General features: G+C 35.8%; 1 protein-coding gene across 2 annotated transcripts in view; it reads right to left on the bottom strand.

Annotated features, from left to right (window-relative positions):
• KCNH8 (potassium voltage-gated channel subfamily H member 8) overlaps positions 1 to 26,493 on the bottom strand; it is a 393,213-nt gene that overhangs the window by 139,787 nt on the left and 226,933 nt on the right. For both annotated transcript variants that reach the window (XM_019024893.4, XM_055383259.2), the window contains 2 exons: positions 9,997 to 10,154; positions 5,319 to 5,526 (listed from right to left, as the gene is read on the bottom strand). In XM_019024893.4, coding sequence (XP_018880438.1) covers positions 5,319 to 5,526; positions 9,997 to 10,154 — 366 coding nt within the window. The remainder of the gene's footprint in view (positions 1 to 5,318; positions 5,527 to 9,996; positions 10,155 to 26,493) is intronic.

The following is a 26,493-nucleotide window of genomic DNA, read 5'->3' as shown; positions in this document are numbered from 1 at the left end:
ACTTAATCCTTTTTTTCCCATTCTAGATTCTTGGCCTTCCCACCCTACCCCGCATGATACAGATACACTTTTAGGCATCTGCAATGGATACGCTTGCTCCAGCCAAAGGGTAAGAGATAAAAGAGCTTCCTCTCTATTACAAAATACTCTTTGACCTTTGAAGTAGATTATTTATTTTAAAGTTCAGATTGTCATTGTCTTAGAGGTAATTTTGAAAAAGAACATAAGGTAACATTTTAGCTATAAAATGGGAGCTACTGACCAAGACACAATCTATTATAGCTGAGGAAACACAGATTGGTAAGTAGGATTCCACCGTTAGACTCACATAAGGAACACAGATTTGTTACAGTGAGCAAGATGCATCAAAAATACCACTTCTCCATATATCAGCTAATTCTGTCTGACATTATGATGCTTTTTTTTTTTTTTTTGCTGGCTAACATTGTATCTGGTAGGGGTATGGGTGGGTTCTTCATTGTTTATAGTAATGGAGAGACACTGGGCTCCACTTTCCATCATGGAAGGGTAAGATGGAAAGAGTCTTCTTGTCCTGGCAGTCTGTGTCTGAGCATGTGATTTTAGCTTGGCCAATTGAATTCTTCCCTCAGGCACTGTGAATCAGAGGTGCAGGGGAAGTTAGGACTCCCGCACAGGATCTACAGACAGAAACATGTTCAGGCCATCCTTGTGAAATGTCACAATTGAACTTCTTGCATTGGCAATCTGTGGCTACCTTAGCTCATGTTCTTTTCCTAGTCTTGTTTTGTATCCTTCTAATTCTGAGTCTACACGTCCTGCTAATGAATTCCTTTTTTGTTTTTACTTGCAATCAAGAATCATGACTGATACAAAAATATCACCTCTTCACTAGACTTTAAGAGTATTGCTATTTCAGTTCTACATTGCTCATTGATATAAGTTTGAACAGGTGGCTGGAGTTTCAGAGGGCTTCAATTAACAATAAGAACAGAGGTGGTGGTGATAATGCTGGCAGTTACCAACTACAAGCACACACTATGTACCAGATACTATGTGAAGTGAGTACTCATGAGAGTCAGTATTGCCACACTCATAGACAACAAATCTGAGATTGTTTAATGAAAAACCACACATTGAGGTCATTTTGGTCAAAATCACATGCCTGATTCAAAATCACATTCCTGAAGCAGGATTCAGACCTGAACCTTTTGAGCTGCAAATCAGAACTCACATTAGGATGCTAATGGAGTTCTTCAGAGACTAATTCAATATCACTGATTAAACCTTAGAAGTGATAGTAGCTAAAATAATATATACATATATTAATTGAGATATAAGAAAACATGCAAGGTCTACTTGTACATTTTTAGATATTTATTGACGTCCTCTTGTAAACAAATAAAGCATCCTCCACTCCCTGCAAAGAGATCCTTCTGAAACATTTCTTTGCAGCCTCCCAAAAATTAAACTGTAAAAAGCACTCTCTGATTCAGTTGTGACATGTCTCTTTAATACAGTGTTTAATCTTACCCTTGAAGCACTATATCTAAATTCCATAAAAATTTGATATATCCTAACAAGGTTACAAGGTTGATATAGGACTTGCCTCCTAAATGAACCTGAAATAAAAATTTCCTGCGTATGTGCAATTGTGAGCCTATGTAAACATTTTTCAGAGGCTGACTTTCCAATTGAAAGGTGGTACAGATAAATTACTTTGAAGATATGCAAAAGCATATAATTTTTGTCCAGCACCAAACTAAACCGCAAAGGCAATACTTTTAAAGCTATTTCTTAGTAACTTTCGTACATAAAATGATAAGTATTCACTAGTCATAGTTCATGGTCTTTCCTTCATTAGAAGTAATTGTCATAATACAATGATAACGAGAATTATACTAGTTGTTACTTACTGAGCAGTTACTACGTACCAATATAAATGCTTTGTATATGTTGCCTAATTTAATACTGGTAACCCCACTGAGGTTGGCACTATTATTATTGTCAGTTTACAGTCCTTGAAAATGAAGCAGAGTGAAACATCTCCCACTGTTTAGTGGCGCTCTATGTTCAAAGGATCACTGTTCAAAAGGGAACTTTATCCCTCACTGTATCTTATGATGAAGTCTACACTCTAAAGCTTAGCACAGTCTTTAAAGATCTGGTATCTACCTACCTACCTCTTTGGCCTCATTGTCTTTGTACCACACCTCCATTCACCTTCTGTGAGAGTGAATTGCTTAATATATTAATAACCCTGCTGTCACAAATGCCTTTTCCTCAGCATCTATACAGACAAGGCCTATTCACCCTTTAAAACTCAGGTCATCTCTGAGAAGCCTTTGATGATATTCTAGTTAGATTTAGTGGCACCCCTCTATACCTATTCCTTTTATAAAATATATTGCACTGTAATATACCCATTAAATCTTTGTCTACTTTTCCCACCAGATTTTAAGCTCTATTATTTGTTTTGGTATCCCCAGTGCCTAACACAGAACCAAGTATGTAATGGGCACTTAAATATCTCATTTTATGGAATTAACAATAATTAGAAAGAAATTTTATCCTTTGGGAAACTGAATCTATTTTTATACATCTAATGTTAAACACAAATATAAGGAACAACATGCTCTCTCATCGAATATTATTTGTATGATAAATTTTTGGATTCATGATAATTGGACCCAAAAAGGTAAAATTTACCATTAGTGCACAGATTACAGGGTAAAAATTAAAGTAGCCTAGACTCTAAGCTACTTCATTATAAAGTTAGGTAGGGAAGGTCAGGATTATTTAATCTGTGTTCAAATCTCAGCTGGGGAATGTTTTCAATGAACATTTAAATGATGCAAGTAATTTTAGGAGAAGGGAAAGTCTTTGTAGACAAGCCTGTAAACCCAATATTTACACACTTAATTAGCATACTCTCTTGCTAGTCATATCCCAGTAGGTGCTTGGACAGGAAATCTAATTCTCTAAAGATAAATTTTTGGTCATTTTTATCATAAATGAGTAAGATTATCAATTATTTGACATGCCATGATCATAGGATGTACTTTCTAATATATCCTCTGATGGTTTATGTGGACACTGACCCATAATAAGAAAAAAATATATATATATACACACACGTATATATACGTGTGTGTATATATATATATGAAGCACATTTTGGGGTTTGTTTATTCTTGATAATCATTACTCATGAAACCAGAAATAGACTTTCAAATTATATGGTGAGCTCTTTCACATTGTAGACGAGGAAACTGAGGCCCAAACAGGTGAAAAAAAATATTGCAAATCTGACAGCTGATTAGCAATGGAACCATGATGACAGGAGAGGTCTATTGCCCCCAGCCCAGTGCTCTTCTTGCCACTACTTCATGACAATGCTCTCTCTGTGAGATTGGTTTCTGGCTTACAACCTGCTACTCATTACATTGAACCATAATACAAGGACCAAGAATACAAGTAAGGGGGTAAATATAGAAGCAATTCAGATTTTTTTTTAATTGACAAATAAATACCTCTATATGTTGTGGGAAGAAAAACAACAGCTAGATTTTAAGTCTGCAGCAAGCCTGGCATGTTGGAAATGAAACAAAAGGCTTTGTTCATATAACTAAATTTGAGAGTGTCAATAAGCTAAATTTCCCCATCTGGAGACTCTCAGACTAGACGAGACTTACAAATTAATATGAGTGTATAGGTCTGGGGCCTGAGGAAAATTAAGTCAGGTCTAAAAAGGAATCGGGTGCTGACCACAAGTCAGAATTTTAATATGAATTCAAAACAAAGGGCAGAGATCTAATGCTGTAATTTACTGAACACCATTAGGATGATGACATATGATGTGATGAGGAAGCCTTCAAGACAAAGTTATGGAGAAGAAAACAATATTGAAAGATAGAAAATGTTTTAATCCACATACAATTCAGACCCTGATCCTCCTTTTAACCAACTCTTCTCTCTCTCTTTCTCCTTCTCTTTCTTATTGGATCTTATTTTTATCTAAGATGTGTTTGCTTTCACTTGGTAGTTTTATTTCCCCATTTTCTTTGTTTCCTAGAATTGAGGACCCACAGCAAGACATTTAAAAAGTGCTTTGATAAAGAAGATAAGAAAAACATTCTAAGATAAAAATTATAAGAACACATCAGTTGTTTTGTATAGCTCGGAAATAAAATTGGTATGTGAAGAGGTATTTTTAAGAACTTGGAGAGGAGCTTATTCCCTTCCACCTGCTTTCCTAAGGTCTCCAGCTCTTCCTCCAGTGCTGCCTTTGAAGGCTTTGTATATGTCCTATGCTGAGAGATTGCCATTTATGAGGGCCAAAACAGGGATGTTCCAAATATGTCCAGCCATTAAGTGCTGGTATGAAAAGTCTGGGCATTTTTCTTTCTTGGCAGTCTCCTATGCAAAGGTCTGAGCTTCTTCCAAAAGTTCAAGATTGATTTTTGGTAGAGAAGATAAGTGAAGGATTTTCTAGCCAACTGAGAAGCAGATTCTTTTGATTAAATTTCAGATTAATAAAAAAAAATTCTACATAAGGTACTGTGACAATTCTCTAAAGGGTATGACTGTGAGAAAAATGCAGATTTTTGGGATAGAGAGTTATAGTTTTGAGAATTTTTATTTTCTATAAATTTACTGTGGTTGACATAAGTTTAAAAATGTGTTCATGTGCATAGTGTTTCAGATTCATTTATGCAGATTATGTAACATTCAAAAAATCTCCCTTAAACTCCTATGTATTATGGGGACTCAAAACTATAAATTATGTTTGTAAATATCCAGTCCGTTCTACCATCACAAATTCTCAAAGTGTGCTAAATGTGGAGAATGTGTTATTTTGTTTACTTTCGCTCTCACACACTCTCTCTCTCCTTGTAAAGGGAAGGATGGTAGGATATCTTTTCTATTAATATGCTACCTCAAATATAAGTGATCATTTTCTTATTAGTTAAGTTATCGTAGTGATAGACCATAGGCCAGTTTCCCAGTGATTTACTATTACTAGCCCTGCATCGGAACATTTCAAGATAAGATTGAACATTATTTATCTAAACACTTCTACAGCCAAACTGGTCATTTTGTTTATATATAAAATTTCTCAGTTTAACCCATTAATTTTTGAAAAAAATGTAACATTGTTCCAGAAAACCTTATTGAAATAAATTACTTGTGTCATGGATTCAAAAATAGAAATTAATTAGACAAATTGATAGTAAGAATAAATATATTTATAGACTTATCTTTCACTTCCTCCAAGTTCTTGATACTCTTTTTTTTTAAATTTAAAAATGGAAAATGTGACAAATGTAAGCCCTTACCAACTTCCCACTTCAGAAGGCTGTTGTCTTCCCTCTCCATTTTTCCAATGACGTACCAGATACACGCCATCCAGTGTGCAAGGAGTGCAAACATGGACATGAGCAGAGTCAGGACGATAGTACTGTGTTGGGAATAGCGGTCTAACTTCTGCAGCAGACGCAAAAGACGCAAGAGGCGCACTGTCTTTAGAAGATGCACGAGAGACACCTGTGGTAGGAGACAGAGCAGCACAACTTGGTGCATGTGTTAAATTCATACCACAACATTAACTTGGAACCATTCTAAAAATTCTGGAAATGAAGTATAATTATTTTCATATTATTATTTTTATGAATTGTCTTTGTTCTTGACATATTATATCAGAAAGTGATAGAATTAAAGAAGCTGGAATAAAGGATAGGATAGGAAGGATAATTTAATTTATTTGAGTAAATACCTTTCTTAATTAGGGGTTATCTTTTTTTCACTTCCTGTCTGATTTCATACTGTAGTTACATTCTGATACACAACTGAAACACATTATGGTATCAGAATTGTACATATCTCGAATCCCATACACATATTTTCTTTCAACCCTACATTCCCTTCCCTGTGTAATGAAATTGCTTTATAATAATAATTCAGACAAATTGAAGTAAAGGCACAGAAAGTGATAATAAAAATACCTTAGAGATTATTTTTTAAAATAGGTAGACCCATAAAACTTGAGTAAGTTCTGCCCACAAGTACCAGTAGCATCTTCTGCCTCATGTACTATACTTCCAATGTTATCAATGGACAGAGGAAACATTTGCCTGAAGCTCACTCTCTCTCTCTCTCTCTTTCTCTCTCTCAGCGCTCTCTCAGACATGCTTAGGGAATTAAAATGAAATGGACAGGAATGTCTGAAGAGTCTCCTAGTGGCTTTGCATCCACTATAGCAGTAGACTTGTAGCTGAGGGGTTATTTTATTGACTTCAGGGTCCAATTGAAAAATGTGTATCATTGGTGTGGACCAGAATAGTCAATATCACCATTAATAAGGGGTGCACATAACACACCTTCTTTTAATACCTTCAAAGAACATTCTAAAATAGAAACAACAAATAAAACATTAAATCATATGGAAATGCAGTTTGACAAACTTCTTGATGTCACCTTTAATTTCTTTGGGGAAAGCACAAGTAGAGAAGGAGTAACTTTATGGCTTTAACTAACCTCACTCTTTCCTTTACAAAACTGAATCAGACACAAGGTCAGCATTGGGAGTTTGCTTTTGTATTTATCTAAAGTCAGTTGACTTCTAATTCTTTCCTCTGCTAGCCATATTCTCTTATCTCTAAGAAAAACATACCTAGAACAGTACCTGACACATAGAAAATGCTCAATAAATATTTATTAGATGAGTGAATGAATAAATTATCAAGTTAAGATGCAAACACTCCAAGCTCAGCGTAGAAATTGATATCCAACAAAATTATATTCAGTTGTAATCTTGTGAATTATTCTATATCAAATACAGTAAACTCTTAAGGGCGCTTGAAGAACTTGACAGCTAGCTGTGCTCTTTTATTTCTTTTTGTCATTCTCCTGTGTCAAGTTTTACTTTCTTCTCCTTTATAGCTAAGTTCTCATCTATGATTTCTCAAGCTGGTGGTTAGCTAGATGGTCAGATGCCAAGATTTGTAATCTCTATTCTGTTATTTAAAGATATTACTGGGGATGGAGTTTATTTTACAGGTAGATGAATTTGATGGTTAGGTGACAATTTTGTAAGTGAAATGAAAACTGGAACGGAAGTCCCAAATGGAGGAGGGCATCTGCACACATAATTTTGATAGAGTCTCCCCATTTTCTCTGACCGGAAAGGGGATGTTTGAGCAAAGAATGTAGAGCTGCTTGTACATGAGAACAATAGTCATCTGCAAATATGAGGAACTTGAACCTAGGTGTCCAGATGACCCACATAGTTCTTTTTTCATTCTTAAGTCAATAAAAACTGGCGTTAAAGAAATTATGTTTGCTCCCATCGGAGTCAATAGCTTCTTGCTAAAGTTTTAATGTTTTCTCTTGAAGAATGACAGGAGAAAGAAGCATATTTGACTTAGATGGAAATATGTATCTGAAAAAGGGAGAGGATTCTTTTGACTCTTTGGATGCTGTTTCAAATCTGTCACTGATGAGAATTATAAGCTACTCATAGACAGGTGCATTCATCAAACACCCCTATAAAATGGGAGTTTCCCCTTTTACCAAATGGACATGGCCATCTCCTAGCTATCACCCAGAAGGGAGAAAGAGAGAGAGAGGAGGCTAACTAATATGTTGTGAGGTCTTCTTAGGTTTTAGACATTTAGCAAAGCATTGTATAGATATGTTGCATTTTCAGTCTGGTCAAAAACTCTGTAGGAATTATATTATGCCCATTTTATGGATATTTTAATGTTAACTTCCCCAAGTAAGTTACTCAGATGGTAAATGATAGAACTTGGATTCATACTTCTGCCCTTTCTACTCTATCAACATTCCTATGTCTTATTCATAATTGTATCTCTTATAAGTGCCTTCTACAGTGATATACATACTAGTTTTCAAAAAGCATGTGATCCATACTTAAAAGAACTCCCATGAGCAATTGTGAGCAGAGCCAAAGCCAAAGCTTATGCAGTTCTGAATGTCACCTATGGAGATGCATTAACTGGACATATTTTAGATTTGGGAGACAAACATCTTTGGTTATTTATTTGTTTCTTTTTCTAAGTCTTTGTTGTAAAAGAGCATAACTCATAAGTTATTCCTCATAACTTATGTTTTCCTGAGAAGAAAACATAATACCTTGAACAAGCTTTTCTGTTCAAATATTATAGAATATTTGGTCCTGACTAACTTGTTTAAGAGGGATAACGAATTTAGGTGCCAGCTTTTTAAATGCTCATATGCTCACTCCTGTGAAAAGCAGAACAAGTATCACTGGTAACAGATTCCTTCCCCTTTTTCTTTTCTTTTTTTTTTTTTTTTGACACAGATGTTGCCCTATACCTTGTATTATTTATGAAGCATTTGTGTTAGATTACATAAGATTGACGAAAAGAGAACAGGAGTGTAGTGAAAGTATATAAATATTTAAAATTCATCAAACATGCGAATTAGACTTTAAGGCATTTCTTCATCCATGTTAATTTTGGGGAATGAGAATGTTAATGATATAAAAATGTATGTTATATATACCTATAATATAATTATATATTATATATACATATTTAAAATATTTGCTCAGTACTCAAATAAAAATGGAACATAAAAAAGTATTCGCTTTTAGTAGCAAAGCAGCAAATTAATTTAAAATGGAATTGTATTAAATAACTAATGAACAATTTAAAACAATTTGCCAGGGGAATTTGGAAATTTTTTTAACCTTTTGTGAATTATATACTTATTCTGCAGTCTTGCAAAAACATGGTTTTAAGCCGTTATAGTTTCATGATGGTACACTTATCTAGTCAAATTCAATCTTAAAAAGCACTGTAGAAAGCCTAGATAACAATTCAATGTAGCAGTGATTGATATATACTAGATTTTTCCTGGGAGCTTTCCTTTCAGTTGAGTCATAAACGTTTTAAAGATGTTGGCACTATCAACCTCCCAACTTAAAAAGAAAAAGAATAAAAAGAAACTATTGTACAGGCAATTAACAAACGCACAAGTCTGCACTAACAAGTCAGGATCACAATTCTATATTCATTCTGAAGTTAATGATAATTGTATTTGAAACTGTGATTATTGTGTTTAATATTTAAAACTATGCCTTTAAATTTTTGAAAGAGAATATGATTTCTATAAAGCACTGTCAATTGACTAGAATATCTGATTAATTTGAACTAATGTTTAATAAAGTTTTACACGCCGTAATTGGTTACTCTAGCAGAAAATTGCATTACTGCTTCACAAATGGCCTCCCTAAGAGTTTCTTTATAAGGGAGCATTTAATACTTTTAAGAATACCAATCATTAAATTATAAAAATGGCTACTACTACAAGTGATATGCTTTCTGTCCTGGGAGGCTACATGAGGGTAAGGGATTTAGAGCAAGAAAAAGAAGGTACCAAGATTCATGCAAATTCAAGAGAACTCTCAAGTTTTACATTAGTCATATGATTTAGATTTTTGCTACATCCAACAGTTTTACAAGGACTTCTAAGAAGCAGTTGAATTCTCTCATTTAAATTCAATAGTCCTCTCTATCTTGATCAGTCTTCAGTTGGTTTTGCCAATGAATAACAAAATACTAAAGAAATAGAAAGTTAAGGGTCATAAAAGCAGAAAAAAAAATCTTCAAACTCTCTAGCAAATTCTTGACACATGTATCTGCCTAGGTAATATAAAGTGATGCTTAAATTCCTACAGATGATTTCCTTATTAAAGAATTTGTTTAGTGGGTCAGTATTTATGATAAATTCAGCATTTCTGTGTTTCCTTGCTCCGGGTATTTAAAAAAGCATGAACAGGTAATATGAATGTCAAAAGGAAGTAACTTCATCAACTGAAGAATCTGGCCTGCATATCACTGGGCATCAGGGCATCTTTATTGAAGAAGGCACAAAACCCTGGAAGCATAAATCGCCACAACCATTTAAAACCTGAACATGCGATAAATAAATCAACCTTAAAGGCCATGTGGCGGGGAGCTCTTTACTCACCACTGTGACGTTGAAAGCATACAGAAGATCAAAAGGCAGGGCAGCGATTAAATCAATGATGAACCAGGTTGTGACATAGTGGATGCAAATTGATCTTGCTTCAAAGATAACTTGGCCAGACTTGCTGACATAAGTTGTTCGGAAATTTAAAATAATATCTGCTTGGGAAAAAAAAGGTTGAGAAATAAAAGGAAGAGACAGAGAAGAATAAAGAAGGTAGGAAAGACAATGAAAGAAAGAAGAAAGGAAGGGAGACAGGCAGGCAAACAAGCAGGAAGGAAGGGAGGAAGAAAATCGTAGAAAATTAAATAAAATTAGGCAAATGGCAACCACTTAGCCTAGTTCAGATTGATAATATCCAAAATATTCTCCTCTACAGATCCAGTTCAACTAAACAGATACTGAAGAAGGGTGAAAGTAATATTTTCTGAGTACATAATGTTCCAGACATGAAGCTACATGTTAAGATTATTAAAATAAATAATCGTAGCAACAGCAACAATAGTCATCACTTACTAAGTGTTCACTATGTACCCAATATTGTTCTAAGAGCTTGGCATAGGATATTTCACTTAACCCTCAGTACATCTCCTGAAGTAGACAGTGTTACTCTGATTAAAGAGTCAGAAATCAAGTCCCAGGAAGAAAAAGTAATTCATCCAAGATCATATTGCCAAGAGTGGCAGAGTCAAGTTTTAATACAGATACAAGCCGGGCACGGTGGCTCATGCCTGTAATCCCAGCACTTTGGAAGGACGAAGCAAGAGAATTGCCCGAGCTCAGAAGTTCAGGATGAGCCTGGGCAACAAAACGAGAACTCATCTCTATTAAAATTCAAAAAAAATTAGCTGGGCATACTGGCACATGTCTGTAGTCCCAGTTACTCCAGAGACTGAGGTGGAAGAATCACTTGAGCCCAGGAAGTTGAGGCTTCAGTGAGCCATGATTGCACCATGCACCCCAGCCTGGGCAACAGAGTGAGACCCTGTTTCAAAAACAAAAACAAAAAACCCACTAAATATAATCTGAAATCTATATTCCTTATTTTATATAATATTACTTATTTCCATGTATAAAAGTTTTACTAATCTCTGTGTCGATATGGAATTCAGCCCTGCCCTGAAGGCACTCCTATTAACAAAGTACTGGTAGTTTCTTGTGTGAATTTCTGGGTTAAATTCTATTTTAATGAAAGATGTAATTGTTTTCAATCTTTCCCTGCATCATTAGTTATATATTATCGAGCATTTTACAATATATGAGGTCCTCCTGAGTGCTGATCAAATGACATCCGTATGAGCTTCCAACAGCCCTATGAGCTTGAAAGAAGACCCTGAGCAGGAGAAAGGAACAGAACTCAGCTGACACTTTGATGTCAGCCTTTTGAATTCCTGATCGGAGGATCCAACTAAGCCATCCCTGGACTTTTGACATATAGCAACCGTGAGACAGTAAATGGATGTTGTTTTAAGTTGACAAGTTTGCTATGCAGCAATAAAAACTGATACAATACTTATTATGTCATTTGATTCTCAGTATAGCCTTGTGAAGTGAAAAGCACAGGAGCTATGACAAGGAAGATTAGTATTATTGTAGATAACACACAGGTTCTTCGTATGAGCCCAGTACAGTTCTAAGTCCTTTATCATCATAATCTCATTGATGCCTTACAACAATGCTAAGAGGTAATCATTTCTATTATCTCCTTTTACAGATGAGGAAATTGAGACATAAAAGAAGTCAAGTGACTTGCCCTGGGTGATACATCTGATAAAACTGAAGCACAGGATTACATCTTCCACCAAGTTAGTGAAAGAGCAAGACCCAAATCCAAGTCTCCTGAATTCCAGTTCAGGACTTTGGGTTTGGTACCTTCACAGAGACTAGTCTTATCACAGATCTGGAGGCAAGTCCTGGGTGACCCAAAAAGAAAACAATCATTGTTCTAGTCTATTGTGAATGATATAACTTTTAAAAACTGAATTATTGAGAGTGATATTTTTGTCAAAAAATAAAAATATCTAGGTAATTTTATTGTTAATATTGAGAATATGAGAAAGAATGAAGCTAATTAATAAAGCACTCACATAGGATAAGAACAATCCCAGGTGAATTCCACTGCACAGTTAAAACGCTATCGTGGCAAAGATGGACCATGGAAGCATGGCCACCGTGAGGGAGACAGGTCAATGTAATGCCGTCAGACTGTAAGAGTAGCATGTGAACATTCATTCTTCCTCTTTATTTTTCTAGGCTCAGGTACTTCCGCATTAGCAATGCAATTTAGTACCTCAGACCACCCACTCTGAAATAAAGCAAAGATTTCAATTTCATGTTTTCTAAAAGGAAGCACAGGTGAATCACTTAAATTCTCATGAGTAAGAAAACCCAGAGTTGTTTACTAAGCTCATTAGTGATGTTTGGTTTCCGCAATATAGGCTAAGGTAAGCCCATAAGTTCTTTATAAAATTAAAGGGGATAAATTCCTTGAATAAGTGACCATGGAATCTACCACAGTTTTCATGGAAAACCCATTACCATCATCCATATACATCCCAGCAGCACTCCCATGAATGGAAGAATGAATGAAGTGAATGACCTATGGTTGACTGATACAGCAACATTTTTAAAGCTGTGTGGTTAGTTACGTGGTTCACTAAAGAACAAAATAGTGGTTCAGACTTCTGAAAAAAAAAAACAGGTATTTTCTTGGGTAAGTCATTAGAGAATATTCATTTAAAGAGCTTTTTAAAAAACAATTTATTATTCAATTGAGTTAATGGAAAGAAATATGCTAAATTTAGGTTTAAAAAGAAGTAATTATAAGACTTTTATACACAAAGAGATAATAGTAAAAGAATAAAAGATTTTAAAACATCTATACAAATCTATTTTTGAAATACTTGAAAATTTTTTGGTTTATTTTCAGGGGAAAAACCTAGATATATATTATTTTCTAAGATTTCTAGGTCTATGATACACTTATAAAGTGTATGGTACACTTGCAAAGACTGTATGTTTATCCAATCAATATTATTTATTCAGTAACTGATTTCAAAGCGAACAACTACTTTTGTCGTACTTATAAGAACAGACATAGTTCTGGTATATTTACGAAACACTTTTTCACACTCATTGATTTGAATATTTCCCATGCCATCCTCTCAGGTGGACTACTATCACTTGCATTTTAACAATGACACAGGAGATTTAAGTAAACTGTTTGAAGTCATACAGACAGTAAGCAACAGAGGCAGAGGATGTTTTCTGACATTCAATCCCATTTTCTTTCCATTATCTAAATGATTACTGCACTTCTAAATATATTTTAGAGGAAATAACAATAGGTCAGTGCAAGGAAATGCATTTCTGATTGTAGTCCTTCGATCAAATTCAGCATCAGCACTACCCAGGTAAAATAATATTAAATTAGGGTCACAGAATTAAATGTGGTGAGATGAACTGTCTTTGATTCTGGAAGTACAAGAGCTAAGCTTTTGTTCAGGGATAACAGAGAAGTTACTCTGTTTTCTATCCAGTGGTGAGGATGTGGTGGTGGTGTTCACGAACCAGGATAACTCAATGTTTATAAATATTTCCTTCCATTTAAGAGAACTGTAGAGATGGCAAGTACAAGTTCTTTGAAAGTGAAGGAAGCACAGCATAAAAAGATTGTGTTGAGGAAGAAAAGAGCTTTCTAGATCTGGTGTCCCTCATGACAGAATCATAGAAACAGAGTGGAACTTCGCAAACACTGAATGTAGCTGCTCCTCCCCCTGTAGCTGTCCCACTCCCTTTAAGATTTTTGTATTTTTGGCTAATTAAATCAGAATTTATTTAAATATTACAATAAGAATATGATCTCCAGACAATCCATAACCCATCTGAAAAGCAGCAGTATAACTTTCATTTTTAGAAGCATGTTTTTCAGCCTTACGTTGAAAAATATATAGATGTATATTCATTAATATCTAGTTTTATATGTAATTTTCTTGTTAATATCATTAATGAGCAATTTGCACAACTGTCCATAAGTACAAAACACACACATATACACACAGTTTAAATTTTTAAGAAATTTCAAAATCCATAACAAATTAACTCAAAAGGATTTTTCACCTAGAAAGCTTAATGTCTCCATGTGCTTATATATGCATAAGCAATCCTTTATGGCACATGGTATTGGTATCATAAGAGTAAATAAGCAGGCTAATACAGAATTATCATACATACTCTATGTGGTTTATAGAATTGCCAAAAAACTAATCATAATATACCCACCCCAAAGAAGCAGAATATAATTGAATTATCTAATGCTTCAGATGACAATTATTTTGCAGAGTAATCAGTTTGCCTTATTGTATTTGAGTTTTACATAGAATGATTAATAAAAGACAAATAATCAAGAGAAAAATGTGTACATATTCTATTTCCAAACTGTTAAGGCAGCCAAAAGTGAGTATTTCACTTATCTCCCACACTAAGTGTCTATTTATGTGGACTAAAAAGCAGTAAGGTTAAATCCATTTTTTCTAGTTTGATTTCCTCAAGAACTATGTAACTAGAAAGCACAAAAAAGAGGTTAAATTTAATATGGCATAAATTAGTAGATTTCTTTTCTTTATTAGCATGCACGACAGATGGGAAATAATTTTAAAATCATATTGGCTTACTTGTTAAAAAGTAAATTAAAATATAATAGTGTGCATGAAAGCATATGCACCACATACAAATAATTAATGTCTTCATTTAGCCATTTCTTTAAAAAGTAATCAATGTAGTACAGTGTGGGCGGAGAGATATTTAATTAAACCAGCTGCTGACTAATATTTAAAGATACTCTGTTTTTCTCATTGCTTATGAGGCACTCTTTCAAACACATTATGATATCACAGCAAATTTGAGCTAGAAGGTGTGAGACGAATGAATAGAGAGCTGATCAATGAAGAGAGGCTTGAGGGACTAATAATCCTAAGAATAATTGCAATTGATTGCCAATATTAGTGGATAAGAGTTTCATATCACTTGACCCTTGCTTATCTTGTCAGAATTGTCCCTCTTGCTTACCTGAAGTGAAAGATTAATGGAATAGAAAGAGCAGTAGGCCCAGTGAGAAACAGCATTTAAGAAAAACTGCATTTAGAAGAAAAAAGGAAGCTGACAAAGGGCAATCAGGTAGATTGAGGCATAGTTGATGCTGGTATTGGCTTTTGCTTTGTATCTGTAGGGTCAATTATTCATAGTTGCATTAGTTGGCTATGTTCATCATTAGGTAGTTATTTTTTCATGTTTTAGAAAAATTTTCTTTTTTCTATTGATACATGACCAATGTACATCTTTTGGGGGTGCATATAGTTTAATACATTCGTATAATTTATAAAGATCAAAACAATGTAAGTGGAGTGTTCATCATTTTCTTACTTTTCTCAAGTCAGAGGAAATGCCTTCTTTCTCATAACTTCCTTTCCTTTATTCTAGTTTTGTTCTCAGCAGCAGCACAGAATACATTGTCCTCTCCCAGCCCAAAGCTCTTTCTATAAATATCTGAGATCAGTCGTCAAGTTCATCTCTCAGTTCTCAGGTTGAATATCTTCATTTCTTTCAACCATCTCTTACTGATATGGTTTCCTCTTCATAGGCCCGATGATACTCTCTAGTTGGGTGGTTTTCACAAAAGCCTCATCGAAGAAAGGAAGGATTTGGGTTCTACCTCCACCCACCCAGCCTTTCCAATTTTCAGGCTGAGCTTTTACTCATTTCACATAGTAAGCCTCCTTATCAATTTTGATTTTGAAAAGGAATTTTCAAGTCTTTAATACAATAAAGAAAAGAAAAAGAAAACCGCTCTTGTAAGGTACTTGGAATTAAATTTATCATCCCAGAAGTGGTCTGGCCAGTGTGGGAGACAGGAGCAAATATGCACAATTCCCACCAGCATTGTTTTCAGAGTTCTTGTTACTCCACAGCCTTGCTAACACTTGATGTTATAAAATTTAAAATTTTTTTGCCTATTGGGTGGGATAATAATAATTCTAATGTGTTTAGAATTATTTTAATACTTCTAGTAATGCAGCCTTATTAAATTGTGACAGTTAAAAAAACCCTTTTATTACCATATACTGAAGTGAACTTTTGCCAACTTAAAGTCCCAAATGTTATTGTTTTTCATACATATTGGTCCTAATAGACTGCTTGGGTCCTTATTGGAAGAGCTAAAGCATAGCTATACCTTTCAGCTTTTGAATATACTTAAGTATCACAAAATACTGCTATTGAGGACTTGTGTTCTTTGCCTTGTGCAGAGCCCTTGGCACTCAAAGATGAACAAGGCATCCAAGAGAAGCACGCCTTTTTCTGGTAACCATGGGATTTCATAATTTTATTAATCTGCAATCATTCCAGCTGTAGATACATAAATACACACTATCTGTGATCTTGCTTGCAGGTCAGAGGAGACAGTGCACACTACCAGTGGATCTTTAATATTCCCCACTTATTGTCTACAACTAATTATTTGTGTTATATTGGTCTTGTGCATTGTTTTTATTTTATTATATAAGTTTACCATATCAAAAGACTTCCACATAACATGTCCATTGGCATGTGTACAGACTATCTATTTTGACTCCCTATATTCACTTTTTCAGTGATGTGTGACTCCAAATTAGATATTGAACTTTGGAAACATTTAATCATTTTTAATAAAAATAATTTAATGATTAAACATAAACATACTGAAAAAACCTTATTTAATCAGTCTTAATTATATAAAGTTTTGACACATTTATTCTGTTTATAGGTGTAGTTATTAGGTAGTAAAGTTTCCAAGTTTAAGTAAAAATAGAAAATATAAGAACTATCTAATCTATAATATTCAATCATGCAATTAAAAAATTAACAATGGGGGTTAATTTCATTTGAAGTAAATATTAATTATTCAAGTTACAAAGCTTGGAACTAATGAACACTTGGCTGGGTGCATTGGCTCACACCTGTAATCCCAGCTCTTTAAGAGGCCAAGGCGGGTGGATCACATGAGGGCAGGAGTTTGACACCAGCCTGACCAACATGGTGAAACCCCGTCTCTATTAAAAAATACATAAATCATTAGGGTGTAGTGGCGGGTGCCTGTAGTCCCAGCTACTTGGGAGGCTGAGGCAGAAGAATCGCTTGGAGGTGAAGGCTGCAGTGAGCCCTGGGATTGTGCCACTGCACTCCAGCCTGGGAGACAGAGTGCGACTCCCGTCTCAAAAAAAAAAAAAAAAAAAATTAACGAACACTGAGATGAGTAATAAAAAAAGTGTTAATATAATTGATGTTTGTCCCAAAATGAAATCCCACATGTATGCTCAATAGAGACAAAAATAAATTTAGGTTAAATAATATCTCTTATAATTACATAGCTCTTTGCATTTTAATTATAACTATTATGTTCATTTTCACATTTGAGGAAAATAATATTCTTAGCATTTGTGGTAGCTTGTTAGTGCTGTTTACCAAATATTATGGCTCCTTATCTCCTGGAAAGATTATATTTCCTTACTATCTGAAGAGATTAAGTGCATCCCTGTGATTTGCTTTGGCCAAAATTGTGAGAACAGGAGTAACCTGGAACACTTTTATGCAAAAGTTTTGAGGACCGGGGCATAATTTCTCACATTTTCTTCTCCTTGCCTTGATAATTATGGAAGCATATGACAAGATGTGGATCTTCTGTCAGCCTAGGTGCCTGAGAGGTTCTGCCCTCTGTACAAAGGCTCTGCCCATTGTACATAGCATGAGTGAGACATAAAACTTTACACTATATCCCACTGAGACATTGAGATTGCTTGTTACTGTAGCACACCCTAGTCCATCCTGACTGATAGGTGTTTTTGTAAAGCCATAGAGCAGAGGGGCTAACAGTGTAGAATTTCCAGTCCAACTCCCTAGGTTGTGGATCACTGGGTAGGTGTTGTCATTATTATTATTATTACTATTACTACTGCTGTTACTACTACTCTATAGGCTTCAAAACTGATGAACAGGGTCAATGAATGACTTAATCTAAGACTGCGTCACATATTAATAGTATTATTTTCATTGTTACTTTACAGACCTAATATAGTGGTGTTAAAGTGACAACAAAATAATGATCATCAAAGTAATACAGTTAACGTATTAAATTTTTACTTTGTGACAGGAATTGTTTAAGTACTTTCTATGTATTAACTATTTTGGTCATCATGTAGTCACTTTAAAGTAAGTAATACGTCTATTTAATGATACATTAAACACTCAGACAATTAACTTGCTGAAGGCTACCCAACTAGGCAGTGGAAGAGCTAAAAGTTATACTTTAAGAGTCTGTCTGTATATGGCCACCAAAACATTATTTACTATAATTCTTACCCTGCTTCCAGTTCAGGAAAGAGGTTCTTTTAGTAATATCTATGAATTGTTTTTTGAAACTTAGTTAATTTTTAGAATCATATAAAGATAATATTTAGCATTTAAACTATAGGTTTCTATGTACTAAATTGCTCAACATTTTTTTAAATGTTGCATTTCAAGAATAGCATATATACTGTAAAATGCATTAATCTTAAGGGGATAAAGAATTTGCCAAAGCTAACCATCTTTGTAGCCAACAATGGATAGAGATATAACCGGAACCAGAACTCCAGAAGCCTCCTTTATGATCCTGTCTAGCCATTAACTTTCAAAATATAACCATTGTCCTGATTCTCATTGATTAATTTCATTTAAATCAGTATGGTATGTATGTCCATTGATTCTATTAATCCAATTGCTGAAGCAAGTTATGTATATATTCTAGTTTAATAGACACTGGCAAAGAGTTTAATAGAGAGACTATACGAATTCACTTTCTTATATGCAGTGTATGAAATTTCATGTTGCTCTGTATATTCCTCCAATCCTTGGTAATTTCTGATTTTTTTCTGTTTTTTTCCCTTTTAGCAATTCTCGTGGTAGTGAAGTTATTTTCATTTTCCTTATGATTAATAACATTCAGCACAAACTACTTGCACATTTATATACTGTTTTTTGTGAGTATCAATTCAGAACTTTTGTCTAAGGAAAATCTCCCCCATCCACCAGCATTTTTTCTCATTTGCAGGAATTGTGCTATATTTTCATATAAATTGTGTCATGTTCAGGTAATTTCTGCCTACCCCAAGGTCATTAAGATACTCCACTGTGATGTCTTCTAAAAGCTTTATTTTTTAACTTTTATAATTTGTCTACAATCCAACTACAATTGATTTTGTATATTTTGTGATGCAAGAGTCAAGATTTACATTTTCCAGATGGATATCCAATTGATCCAGCACTATTTTTGAAGACATGATTTCCCCAAAACATTGCAGTGGCACCTTTGACATAACTCAGGTGTTCATGATCATATATGTACAGATTCATTTATGATCTCTGTATTTTGTTCCAATGGCTTATTTGTCAGATGCTAGTTTTCCCACATTTCCAGCACAGTCAGAAATAGAAGTGTTCACAAACTATTTTTAAGGACTCTTAAGAATACTCAAAACATAACTAATATATTTGACTTTAAACGTAAAATTTAAAGATGATTTAGTTATAAATACGAGGTGTTCTATTAAAAGTGAAATAGAAGAAAATGTTCTATATTTGAAATAACAGAACTATGCTCAATTAAGAGAAAAATAGATTCTCACTTAAGCACATTATGATTTCATAGTTATTTTTATGAATGCAATCAGTAGAAATTGCTCATATTTTTGTGTTTTGCTAGAATTTTATTTCTACTTGTGGTTACAATAATTCAGTCTATTTTTAGTAACTGTGAACAGTAAAATCACAAAAAGATCAATAGTATCAAGCCACACCCACGTGATTTCGGTAATGTATGAGCTCAAGCAATAATGCCAAACTTGGCACTGAGTGCTCTTCACTCTAGCTATGTTATAATCCAGGTCACTGAAACCAAAAGGCAAGTTGGGAAGCAAAATAGGGTTTACGTTTTATTAATTCTCCCCCAGAGTTACTTGAGTAGAGGGTATAGCCTAATGACCAGTCAAGTCAATATCACTAGGTATTTAAGAGCCAAGAATTTCACTGTGGTAGTTTGATCACCAAAGCCAAGAAGAGAAACAACAAGACAAACAGAATTCAAAATCCAAACAGCCACAGGAACTCAATAAGAAATAACAAGAATTGAGTGGGCCAGGAGGAATTACAGAGCCTGTTAGTGCCGAAGTACACGTGGCCTATAGTCAGAATTAGGGTTGAAAATGTGCCTCAGGAGGTAAGATTCATGGGTTGGAAATATACACTATCAAAAGAGTCACCAATTAGAGCCAGAATCTCCAAAAATGTGAAGTTGCCAGTCATTTTTATTTGTTCATATTTCATGTTTAAAATTTTGTTTTTAGGTTCTTACATAGTTTATCCTCTTATTCTATATAATTTCAGGAGGGAAGGAAAGACATTGTTCCTGTATCTGTTTAGATAAATAAATTATAGTATCTAGAGTTTCTGATATTCCAGAGGCAGCAAAACATAACTCTCAAAACTTACCAATGCTGTGTGTTTCTGTACTTATTCTTCACAGGGTATAGGTTGTTGATATAAGAATTAATAAGCAAAACTTTATATAAACACAGCTATTTGTTAGAAATGATCTACTCATATACTCAGGAAAGGTCTTATCCTCAAAATAACCTTTCATTACATAGAGATAGTTTTACTGTTTTTTTGTTTCTCCTAGCAATATGGATGAAACCAAATTGTCTTTATTGGGGTTAGAGTCAGAAAGTGCTACAATACTTAGGTTACTCAGGACTGAACACTGCCACAAACTATAAGCCTAAGCTTTTATTCCAAGGAATTGTTTTCTGAGGCATAGCTCCAAAAATTGAGTAATGCAAATGTGATATTTGGCTGTCACTAGCATGTTGCTTGACTTGGGTGGTTTTGATGAATTCTGTCACCAAGATAATGTTATTTTCTTTTTTCTTTTTTTTTTGAGACAGAGTGTTGCTCTGTCACCAGGCTGGAGTGCAGTGGCACAATCTCAGCTCACTGCAACCTCCACCTCCCAGGTTCAAGCAGTTCTCCTGCCTCAGCCTCCCAAGCAGCTGGGACTATAGGTGCATGCCACCACGCCTGAGTAATTTTTTGTATTTTAGTAGAGACGGGGTTTCACCATGTTGGCCAGGATGGTCTCGATCTCCTGGCCTCGTGATCTGCCCACCGTGGCCTCCCAAAGTGCTGGGATTACAGGAGTGAGCCACTGGGCCCGGCCTTCTTATTTAGCATTTGAACGCTTGTCAGTACTAATGCTATGCTAAATACTTATTTAAATACAGGCAAGAATATCTCCCTTGCCATACAAGAGATTCAAACATAACTTCCTCTTAATTTGTTTAAGGATTGCCACTGGTCATGTACTTTGTATATTTAAATTGTAATGAGGCTTTTCATGTGTATGGTCAGTTCAGATTTTCAATCTGTTACGAAATAACTTCTCCGTGATTAGTAAAGATTAATTTGTATTATTTTAATAAAGTTGCCCAAGATAGTACCTGATCTGATCAAATACACACTCCAAAGCTGCTTACTATTTTTCTTCTTACTTTTATGTGGTACCTTTAATGAACATGTAAATTACTTGCCCTTGTGTACCTATAGACCTCACTACTTGGGAAGAACTGTCTTGGTGTCTGTGATGCATGAGACTTGAAATACGTTTAAAACATGCAACAGCTAAACTCTAGGGACTGTGAAGAAATAGCATATATTTATTTGTTTTGCAAGGAGAATTTTTTACGTTGATATTAGGCTCTGAAGTTTGTGAGTAAAGGATAATTCATGTAGAGTCAAAACTGTGCCCCAAAGAACTTGTCACCATAAAGTATATCATCATAACATATCATTTCTCATTAAATCCAATATATCACCTTTTTCTTCAGTGTTAAAATAGATTGTGGTACCTGCAGTTAAATAATAGATGAAGTGATTGACTTATATCCAGTGGTCATATTGTTATGTTCCTTAAAATACTAAAATCACATTCAAATCATAACATTCCCACTCTATGGGAGAAACAAAGAAACTAAGAACAAATACAGAGCATGGCAGTGGGTGCTCACCTATCTCACATTTTACCTCATATTTTCTTTGAGTCAAAATGATGGGAAAAATTGCTTCTAATACTTAAAACAGTCCCTTGCTTTCCTTGTCTACCTTTCCTTCTATCTAAAAGTCCTGTAATGCACCTCTATTGTACAATGAAAAACACAGTGGCAAAAAATAACTGACCATCAAAATTCACTTCTGCTTTCTCCAGAGCAATACGATTGTAGCTGGAATGACATTTCCCAGCCATCTTTGCAACTAATTATGGTCACATGACTGAGCTCTTGTAATGAAAGTGATATGTGCAAATTTTATGGTTTGCCCATAAAATTGTGCACATTTGCTTTTCCACGCGCTTTTGCTGGCTGGAATGAAGAAAAACAGTGACATTACAAGCCACCCATTAAAGATGATAGAACCACTGTCTCAGTCCCTAAATGATTATCTAAGAGAACCGCCCCCAACATGCACAACTCCCCAAAACACATATACCTCTCCCTACTAGCCTTCAATAGACTACCCAGAACATTAGATAAGAAATAAAATAAAGAGAAATAAATTTTCATATCTGGTAATGCACTGAATTATTGTTGAGCACTTCTTCAAACAGCGTATTAACACTAACAAAGCAAAAACCACTGCTCTCTTCCTTCCACTAACTTAGCATTTTAATGGCTCTCAGCCTTTTGAGAATAGTCTTTTGATGGTTGGTCTTGAAAATCCAATCAAAATGTGACCTTTTATCATTATGAACAAGGCATTCACACAGTTCTCCACCATCTACCATGGATGGCAGCACTCATAAATAAGTTTTTCTTTTTCAATGCCCAGTCAAATGTTGATCAGCATCATCTCAATATATACTACTCTTGCAGCTCCTCCTGGGCATTGAACCTCTTAGTGTTGTTTGCTAAAACCAAGGCATTAATATGATCCATTGAGGTCACCTCTGTATACTTGCCAGATTTAGCTAATAAAATATAGGGCAGCTGTGGAACTTTGAACTTCAGGAAAAACCAGATCATTCTTTAGCATAAATATATTGGATAAAAAGAAATTGTCCCTACGTCTGATTTAAATGGCTATAACCACCCTTGGACTCTTAATCATCTCAGAATACATCCAGATTACCTGAAATTGACCATGTGTTCTCACCTCTCCAACACATGTGCACAAATACACTCAATGCCCTGATCAGGAACCTTAAAAAAGTGTGTGTTAATCACTAGATGGATCCTGATGTGGATCCTGTACAGCAGAAATGTGTTTCAGCAACCAACAGAAAATACCGTCTTTTCATTTGTCTCTTTGCCACTAATATCTTTTATTTTAGTTTTTTGAAAACAATATTTTTGTTGGCTGCTACAGCTGTTAACCTCCCTGCTATTTCTTCCAGGATTCATTGCCTAGCATAGCAGATGTATCCAACTTACATTCTAGATTCCCACTGTATTCTAGACATTTGTTTCTATTGACAACTTATACACAATAAAGGACATTCTGTCTACCCTCTTCCATGTATGTATGTTTATGGTTGTGCCATCTCATTCTCTGCCTTACCTGTGCACAGCATTGCTGTGTACCCATCGAATGACCTTTCTATGTCTTCATATTTTTTTTAAGTCAGTAATTTTGGACATCTCCTCTTTGTTCACTATTGGTCTCCCAAAAAGGGGAATGAGAGTTGCTTCTTGTTTAGTATCCCAAACTTTTGTTCCACTCCAGTGTATTTTGAGTCTCTTCACACATTGCACTTTTTGGATTATCCAATGTAAATAAAAATGTTCAAAGTTTCCTCCAAAGAAATAGCACCAAAATTACTGATTTCCATGGAAACCACAATAATAATCAGGCTGTGGGCAATACATTAGTAAATTTAAAATATGTATACAGGGAGAGGAGCCAAGATGGCCAAATAGGAACAGCTCCTGTCTACAGCTCCCAGCATGAGCGACGCAGAAGACGGGTGATTTCTGCATTTCCATCTGAGGTACCGGGTTCATCTCACTTGGGAGTGCCAGACAGTGGGCACAGGTCAGTGGGTGCACGCACCGTGCATGAGCCGAAGCAGGGAGAGGCACTGCCTCACTTGGGAAGCACAAGGGGACAGGGAGTTCCCTTTCCCAGTCAAAGAAAGGGGCGACAGACGCACTGGGAAAATCGGGTCACTCCCACCCGAATACTGTGCTTTTCCCACCAGCTCAAAAAACGGCGCACCACGAGATTATATCCTGCACCTGGCTCAGAGGGTCCTACGCCCACGGAGTCTCGCTGATTGCTAGCACAGCAGTCTGAGATCAAACTGCAAGGCGGCAGCGAGGCTGGGGGAGGGGCGCCCGCCATTGCCCAGGCTTGCTTAGGTAAAGAAAGCAGCCTGGAAGCTCGAACTGGGTGGAGCCCACCACAGCTCAAGGAGGCCTGCCTGCCTCTGTAGGTTCCACCTCTGGGGGCAGGGCACAGACAAACAAAAAGACAGCAGTAACCTCTGCAGACTTAAATGTCCCTGTCTGACAGCTTTGAAGAGAGCAGTGGTTCTCCCAGCACACGGCTGGAGATCTGAGAACGGGCAGACTGCCTCCTCAAGTGGGTCCCTGACCCCCGAGCAGCCTAACTGGGACGCACCTCCCAGCAAGGGCACACTGACACCTCACACAGTAGGGTACTCCAATAGACCTGCAGCTGAGGGCCCTATCTGTTAGAAGGAAAACTAACAAACAGAAAGGACATCCACACCAAAAACCCATCTGTACATCACCATCATCAAAGACCAAAAGTAGATAAAACCACAAAGATGGGGAAAAAACAGAACAGAAAAACTGGAAACTCTAAAAAGCAGAGTGCCTCTCCTCCTCCAAAGGAACGCAGTTCCTCACCAGCAACGGAACAAAGCTGGATGGAGAATGACTTTGACGAGCTGAGAGAAGAAGGCTTCAGACGATCAAATTACTCTGAGCTACGGGAGGACATTCAAACCAAAGGCAAAGAAGTTGAAAACTTTGAAAAAAATTTAAAAGAATGTGTAACTAGAATAACCAATACAGAGAAGTGCTTAAAGGAGCTGATGGAGCTGAAAACCAAGGCTCGAGAACTACGTGAAGAATGCAGAAGCCTCAGGAGCCGATGCGATCAACTGGAAGAAAGGGTATCAGCAATGGAAGATGAAATGAATGAAATGAAGCGAGAAAGGAAGTTTAGAGAAAAAAGAATAAAAAGAAATGAGCAAAGCCTCCAAGAAATATGGGACTATGTGAAAAGACCAAATCTACGTCTGATTGGTGTACCTGAAAGTGATGGGGAGAATGGAACCAACCTGGAAAACACTCTGCAGGGTATTATCCAGGAGAACTTCCCCAATCTAGCAAGGCTGGCCAACATTCAGATTCAGGAAATACAGAGAACGCCACAAAGATACTCCTTGAGAAGAGCAACTCCAAGACACATAATTGTCAGATTCACCAAAGTTGAAATGAAGGAAAAAATGTTAAGGGCAGCCAGAGAGAAAGGTCAGGTTACCCTCAAAGGGAAGCCCATCACACTAACAGCGGATCTCTCGGCAGAAACTCTACAGGCCAGAAGAGAGTGGGGGCCAATATTCAACATTCTTAAGGAAAAGAATTTTCAACCCAGAATTTCATATCCAGCCAAACTAAGCTTCATAAGTGAAGGAGAAATAAAATCCTTTACAGACAAGCAAATGCTGAGAGATTTTGTCACCACCAGGCCTGCCTTACAAGAGCTCCTGAAGAAAGCACTAAACATGGAAAGGAACAACCAGCACCAGCCACTGCAAAATCATGCCAAATTGTAAAGACCATCGAGACTAGGAAGAAACTGCATCAACTAACCAGCAAAAGAACCAGCTAACATCATAATGACAGGATCAAATTCACACATAACAATATTAACCTTAAATGTAAATGGACTAAATGCTCCAATTAAAAGACACAGACTGGCAAATTGGATAAAGAGTCAAGACCCATCAGTGTGCTGTATTCAGGAAACCCATCTCACGTGCAGAGACTAGGCTCAAAATAAAAGGATGGAGGAAGATCTACCAAGCAAATGGAAAACAAAAAAAAGCAGGGGTTGCAATCCTAGTCTCTGATAAAACAGACTTTAAACCAACAAAGATCAAAAGAGACAAAGAAGGCCATTACATAATGGTAAAGGGATCAATTCAACAAGAAGAGCTAACTATCCTAAATATATATGCACCCAATACAGGAGTATCCAGATTCATAAAGCAAGTCCTGAGTGACCTACAAAGAGACTTAGACTCCCACACATTAATAATGGGAGACTTTTAACACCCCACTGTCAACATTAGACAGATCAACGAGACAGAAAGTCAACAAGGATACCCAGGAATTGAACTCAGCT

Source organism: Gorilla gorilla, chromosome 2, assembly GCF_029281585.2.
Source record: "Gorilla gorilla gorilla isolate KB3781 chromosome 2, NHGRI_mGorGor1-v2.1_pri, whole genome shotgun sequence".
In the NCBI taxonomy this organism is placed as follows: domain Eukaryota; kingdom Metazoa; phylum Chordata; class Mammalia; order Primates; family Hominidae; genus Gorilla; species Gorilla gorilla.
The sequence above is the reverse complement of the archived record's forward strand: the minus strand, read 5'-3'. Positions and strand labels throughout refer to the sequence as shown.